General features: G+C 42.9%; 1 protein-coding gene across 1 annotated transcript; it reads right to left on the bottom strand.

Moving 5' to 3' along the window:
• Window positions 1–6332: 6332 nt before the first annotated feature.
• LOC125033269 (trans-Golgi network integral membrane protein 2-like) lies at window positions 6333–6839 on the bottom strand. The gene has a single exon (XM_047624651.1). It carries the CDS (start codon window positions 6837–6839, stop codon window positions 6333–6335), a length of 507 nt encoding a protein of 168 aa, XP_047480607.1.
• Window positions 6840–7442: the final 603 nt, after the last annotated feature.

Genomic DNA, 7442 nt, shown 5'->3' with positions numbered 1-7442 from the left:
CCTCGGCGATCGGGGCGGAGGCCGCAGCCTTTGTTTGTCGGGAATTCTTGTGGTTCGGGAGAAGCGGGTTCTCCGGGCGTGGCACTGGCACCGTTTCGAGCTCCTCTGCGGCGGGGACTGACATGTCTATCGCCCGGGAGTTCTGCTTCAGGAGCGCGAGCTCCTGAAGGAAGAGCATGGGACTCATGGCTGCTTTTTTGCTGGTATTCTTTTCGCAAAAAAAAAGATTCCCTCCAAGGAGGGAATGGAGAGCGAGCTCTCTGTCTCCTCGGAAGAAAAAAGTTTTTTGCCGGTGTCCGGCGCTTCGAGATTCGTCTGCTGCGGAACAACCTATCTCTTCGCTGTCAAGTAACCAAGTGAGGAAGCTGGGCCTTCGCTTCAACACCTAGACTCTTTCTGAAGAAATTAGCATTCACAAACCAGCTTTTTTGTGGTCGAGCGCGTTCGCATTTGCGCGCATGTGTATGCATGTATGTATGTATGTATGTTTTATTATTTTTATTATTATTATTATTATCATCACCATCCGCATAGTTATTGTTATTATTAATAGCATGCACACTGTTGTATTAATATTAATATTGATATTTATATCATTATTGTTTTTATTTTTATTTCTACTATTATTACCATCATTATTATCATTACTATTTTCATCATCATCATTATCATCATCATTATTATTATTATCATTATAATTATTATTATTATTGTTATTATAATCATTATTATTATCATTATTATCATCATTATTGAAGAAATTAGCATTCGCGAACCAGCTTTTTTGTGTTCGAGCGCGTTCGCATTTGCGTGCATTTCTGTATGCATGTATGTATGTATTATTATTATTACTATTATTATCATTTTTATTATTGTCATCATCCATATTGCTATTATTATTATTATTAATAGCATGCACATTATTGTATTAGTATTAATATTGATATTTATATTATCATTGTTATCATTAATATTATTATTGTTATTATTATTATTATTGCTATTTTTTCTTCTACTATTATTATTATCATTATCATCATTACTATTTTTATCATCATCATTATCATTATTATCATTATAATTATTATTATTATTATTATCATTATTGTTGTTATTATCATTATTATCATCATAATTATCATTATTAATATTATCATTACTTTCATTACTATTATTATTATTATTATGACGTTAACTTTTCCCGAAGCCAAATAAAAGTTTAATCTGAGAAATTGAATGCAAATCTAGAACTTTATATTGTTTTATATGGTTTTCAGTTTTCACCGCCTCCCTCAAAAAGATTGATTAGTCATCCCTATCTTTTACTTATCAAAGAAAACGTTAGTTTTATTGTGTTCAAAGAAAGCGTACATCTTTTAGGGGACACTTCTTCCTAACGATAAATTTCTCTAGTCCTAGTCCTAGAGAACTAAGATCACTGTCATTCTAAACTTGCTGATTCGCCGATAGTAACTCATGGTGGTCATAAATTCTAGTTTTAGTAAACAAACAATTAATTTCACAAAGAAAAAAAAGTGGTGCTTATATAATGTAAAAGTGATATCATTATTACCAATGTAATTATAGTTGTCAGTATTATTCAGCACACCAGCACATTATCATTAAAATTATAATATTAATTTTGATAATGATTAAAGATGACGATTATGATGACTGTGATGTGCTGGTAATAATCATGAGGATAATAACAATAATAATGATGATGATAAAAACAATGATAATGATAATGACAACGATAATGATGATTAAATATGAAACTAATGGCAATATCGATGATACAGATAACAATAATAATGCTACTAATAATGATAATCATTATCATCATAACCATAACAGTAATGCTAATAACACTAATGGTCATTGTTGTCATAATAAAGATGATAATGATAATGATAATAATGATAATCTTAATATTATATTGCTAATAATAATATCATTAGTATTATCACCCTTATTATTATTATCAATATTATTCAACATTACTATAATTAATTATGATGTAGCGAGAAAGATTGCAGTTACGAAGATCTCACAGCGTTGACCCGACAAACGACCCCTTCTCCCGTCATTTTGCCCTCTTAACTACCGTCCGAGATCGTTGGCCTGGAATTCCGTTACAGCCGCAGGCACAGGGCAGGCAAGGCAAGGTCGGGGGAATCTTGGCGAGAGCAGAGGTCGGGGAAGCAGACGGCAGACGTGAACGACCGTGAACGGAGGAGAGGCAGTTCGGAAAGCGAGAGGACAGGCGGCAGAGCAGACGAATGGATCGGCAGCCCCTTTTTACCCTCATCTAAGTTAAGTTCTGCAGTATTGCGTACCTGTGTGGTATTACTAAATAAAGGGGAATATTTCTTCTATTCTGTGTGGATTTTTTTTAACGATTCTTCAAAGCAATGCCTGCCATTCTTTTACAAACATCAAAAAAATAATAAACCGTCTCATTATAAATAATCAAGTAGATTTTCCCATAAGACCTTAAATTTTCCCACGCTGCAATTCCAATGTTAAAAGGACATAAATAGGTCTTAACCCCGTCGACGAGCGCCTTCGACTCGTTGCGCACTGTAACGACGGTTTGGATCGTTCCATTAATTTATTGGCGGCAGCTTGTGGATCGAATAATTAGCACTTTCTATTATGCATTACATTATGTTATTTTATAAATCTAATGCCTTGGTGTTTCAAGTTAAAAATAATGATAATAATAATAAGTTTGGTGTTGATTTTCTGATTCGAGGAACCCCATACGCCTCCATCTAGTTTCATGTCACATTTGATTGTTTCCTTCATTTTGATTTTCTACATTTATATTGTACGTTTGTTTATTTTATTCTCGGGTTCTTTTGTTTTATATGAACAGAATTTTTTTTTTTTCTGTTATTAGTCTCGTCTCTATTTTCTCCGTATTGTCAACGTCTCGCAAATTACTGAACTTGTTAGCTTTGTGACCTTGTTAGCTTTGTGACCCTGAGAGCTTTGTGAAACTTGTGAGCTTTGTGAAACTTGTGAGCTTTGTGACCTTGTGAGCTTTGTGAAACTTGTGAGCTCGGTGAGACTTGTGAGCTCGGTGAAACTTGTGAGCTCGGTGAAACCTGTGAACTTGGCGTATTTAGAGACCAGTGTTCCAGTTCAGTTATTTCGGTGAACATTGAACGATCAATATAAGCCTGAAAAAGCGTAATATTCTGATTCTAATTCTCAGTATTTGTGAAATCACCGTTACTTAGGTCTCGTTTCACTTATTACTTTGTGATTTCGGGATGTTGAAGCAGGTTGTCCGTGTTTTTGGTAAATTCAGTTTTCCCGTTTGCAGTTTAATATAACTTTATTCACCGTTGCAGTGCTATGCGTCGCGTTCTCTTAAGACGTTTTCTAGTGCATCCTTAATTTCTCTCGGTTTATATTAGAATTGGTTTACATTCTGGAGCTGTAGTACTGATATTAGTGTGTTGCCGGGTTATTGTGAGTTCTATCGTTTGCGTTAGTAAATTTCAACTTTTGCTTTCACTTTTAGTATTTTCTGAGTTTTATTAATTGTATTGTGTTGTGTTTCAGCCTAACCTTTTAGTTGTTGTTCGCGCTTTTATGTTCCCAAACTGAGTTTTTTTTATTATAGTGTGCTGAATCTTTTTAAATCATCACATCGAAAGGATCAGATTTTAGCGAAAGCTAGTCTGTGTGGGCATTTGCGTTCATCTGAAATGCAATAGGGTTTGGTTTTCGTGACATGTCTCCGAAGAAAAGTCAGAAGTCTCATGACCCCACGCCTGAGAGAACAGGCTCGGGTACTGCTTCTCGGACCCCGTCGCCAGCCGTCCAAAGTGCAGTGCAAGACGTCAGGCACTCATTGACAATGTACGAAGAACTCATCGAGGCGCTTCGTGCCCTGCGAGCGGAGATGAGTGAGCTCCGGTCAGAAAACCGGGAACTGCGAGCGCAGCTAAGTTCACAGAGGCCTGCGGTTCCATCGGCCAGCACACCAGCACAGGCGCCCGACACCTCAACGATCATCTCGTACACGGTACCGCTCGAGAGTATCCCGCTACTTCGAGCCGAGGTGTCTGCAAACCAGCCACTCCGCAAGAACCAAGAGATCGAGACATGGATACGGGCCATCGAAAACATCGTGCGACCCAAGACTGACGAAGCAAGGATATCCGCGGCCCGATCTCACGTGCAAGAAAATGCGGAAGCTATAGTCAACAGTCGCCACTTCGACAACATTACCGACTGGAAAGCTTTCAAGGGGCGTCTGCGGGCTAAGTTCAGGGGAACTTGCTCCAGCGGTGATTTTTATAGGCTACTAAGAGAGCACAAAATGTCGCCAGATCAAGCACCTTGGGATTTTTATATGCAACTGGATGGAATAGTGTCACAGGGGTGAAGAGATCATCCGGAGGCAATAGGTGACCCAGACGAACTTGTTAAACGATACTTCTTGACAGGAGTGGCTGGGTGAGTTACTTTCCACATCTGAAGGGGCAGGTGTCAGCCAGCTCGTCGAGGCTGCCCAAAGAGCTTGGAATTGTCGGAACTCGTACAAAAGGGATGGCGACCAGTCACGTCCGTATAGCCGACCCTACCCTCGCCAACCTCAGGCAGCTCCTGTATAAGCTGCTGTTAGACCACCACGACCTCCACCTCATCAACGAAGAGGGAAATGGTGTCACTTTCACCAGCTACGGTTCAACTTCAAGATTGTCGTCTACCAAGGACCGAGGCAATCATATCTGCAGCTTAATGACCACCAAACACCTGTCATCTTCACCGACGAACCCAGCCCTCACATCGGCATCGTTCACACCTCACCTAGCAAGACAACTAACTGCAGGGAGGATTACCCTGTACACTGCAAGAATGCTGTTGTTGGTCCTGCTAGGTCTGCATGCTTCATAGCCGTTCGGGTGCCCGGGAATTGTAAGTTGACTTCGGGCTTGATTACAAGACGTACCCGCGGATTCCTCCTAACACCCGCTACTGTCGCCCAAATTTCCGATCATAACCTTTGTGTTTGGGTCGTCAACAGCGGACTCAAACCTTATCACCTGAAAAGAGGGGCCCGCATCGCTATGGTTAATGAAATTGCAGAAGTCTTCTCGACTGCAAGATCCAGCGGAGCCACCCCCAATGATGATGCCATCCCCCTGCACTTGAATGATAACACCAGCCCTCAGGTGAAGATTAGTTCAACCCCAGATGCATATGAGGAGGATGCATTTGACCTCGTTCATGGCTGCTACGACTTCGGTTACAACGGCTATAAATTCACAATCTTTCCAGAGGTAAACCTGAGCCCGTCAGCCACAGTAGCCGCCCTTGATAACCTCCCTATCAATGACATTTGTCAAAAATCTGCCTCGGACATTGAATTTCCTCTCAATCATCTTGAGGAGCGACAAAGATCCCAGACCAAAGAGCTGTTACTTCGGTACAAGCACCTGTTCACCGGCACCAGAGAAGATATTGGAGCAGTGCCTGGTATTACGCATAAGATCGTGACTCGGGAGGAGAGACCCATCGTTAATCGGCAGTGGAGGCTCTCTGAATCTACCAAGTCTGTTATTCGCCAAGAGTGTGACAAGATGTTGGCAGCAGGTGTTATAGAACCCTCAAACAGCCCCTGGGGGCTGAATGCTGTTACAGTGGCTGATACCTACCCACTCCCACGCATCGACGAGTTACTTGACGAACTTGGAGATAGCAGAATTTTCACCTGTTTGGACTCGAGAACTGCCTACTGGAGCATCGAGGTGGAGAAAGTAGATCGACAAAAGACAGCTTTTTCAGATTTTCAGATTACGTGACGATCTTTGGCCCACGGAGACATCTGATCACAGACAATGGAGCAGAATTTACCGGAACCCTCTTTCAGCGAGTCTGTGCTATGCTTTCTATCCGGCTTGGATTCACCATTGCATATCATCCCCAGTCGAATGGAATGGTTGAGAGAACGAATCGTGTGGTGAAGGATGCTTTATATTCTCTCATAGAACACAAACCTGAATCCTGGCCCTCTTTCCTACCACAGGTACGCCTCGCTATTAATAGTGCCATCCACCGCAGCACAGGTGAGCAACCATTATACCTCCTAACTGGCCGCCATGGCCACTTCCCGGTTGGTATTACAAATGAAACTGTGTTTGACACCGAGGCAGATATCGCTGAACGACTGCGTGTAGCAGGTCAGTGTGCCGTAGAGGCGACGCGGCGCGCAAGAGACAATGCAGCTGCTATCACTCTCTTGGATACCGCCCTCCGCGGTGCAGTCCTCCCCCATGAACCGTAGCCGAGCCCTTGGACCAAGTCCACTGCTACACGTATTGGTGTGTGAGTGTTTCCACTGTTGCGTTCCTGTGAGGAGTCAGTTTCGGCGTTGGTTCCCGATTCCCGTGGGGAGTCAGTTTCGGCGTTGGTTCCCGATTCCCGTGGGGAGTCAGTTTCGGCGTTGGTTCCCGATTCCCGTGGGAGTCAGTTTCGGCGTTGGTTCCCGATTCCCGTGGGGAGTCAGTTTCGGCGTTGGTTCCCGATTCCCGTGGGGAGTCAGTTTCGGCGTTGGTTCCCGATTCCCGTGGGGAGTCAGTTTCGGCGTTGGTTCCCGATTCCCGTGGGGAGTCAGTTTCGGCGTTGGTTCCCGATTCCCTTGGGGAGTCAGTTTCGGCGTTGGTTCCCGATTCCCGTGTGGAGTCAGTTTCGGCGTTGGTTCCCGATTCCCGTGGGGAGTCAGTTTCGGCGTTGGTTCCCGATTCCCGTGGGGAGTCAGTTTCGGCGTTGGTTCCCGATTCCCGTGGGAAGTCGGTTTCGGCGTCGATCCCAGGCATGTGAACTTTTCAGCATTGTTTTACTTTATAGAACTCGCTTCTATAGTTCCCGATTTTTTGTCACTGTCCATACCTACTTTGTATCTCACTTGTTTATTTTTGCCTCTTTTGGGTTTTTCAGTGCGCACATTTTATCTTCTCTTATTTTATGTATAAACGTTGTATGTATTTTATGTTTTATGTCTCATGTTTCGTATTTGATCAACCCTCAATTTTTAATATTTCCACACATAAGAAGTATGGAAAATATACCCATTTAGTAAACTGCATTCAGCAACTCAGAACTTTTCTTAGTTTTGTCGGTACCGATTCAGTGCCTGATCCAACCGAGCTCTTTCCCCAGATCCAGTTCTATGATCGTATCTGAAGCCACCCAGAAGCGGTCTCAAGACGAGGTAGTCCGCAGCAGAGCCCGCTTGCCCTGAAGGATGGACACTTGCGGGGATCCTGCGGGTGCTCGCCACGCCTCGACGACGCATCTTGGCTGTGGCGTTATTCACCCTTGGAGCTTGGAATAGCCTCACCCCTGGATAGTCTTTAATGATGGGCCACACAGGGATTACAACAGCCAATGCGTACGACGTCAGGCCGAGGCTGCGCTCC

Source organism: Penaeus chinensis, chromosome 16 (assembly GCF_019202785.1).
Source record: "Penaeus chinensis breed Huanghai No. 1 chromosome 16, ASM1920278v2, whole genome shotgun sequence".
NCBI lineage: Eukaryota > Metazoa > Arthropoda > Malacostraca > Decapoda > Penaeidae > Penaeus > Penaeus chinensis.
The sequence above is the reverse complement of the archived record's forward strand: the minus strand, read 5'-3'. Positions and strand labels throughout refer to the sequence as shown.

What these genes read in the sequence shown, in the direction of transcription:
- LOC125033269 (XM_047624651.1), bottom strand. Translation starts at nt 6,839, where the DNA reads ATGCCTGGGATCGACGCCGAAACCGACTTCCCACGGGAATCGGGAACC.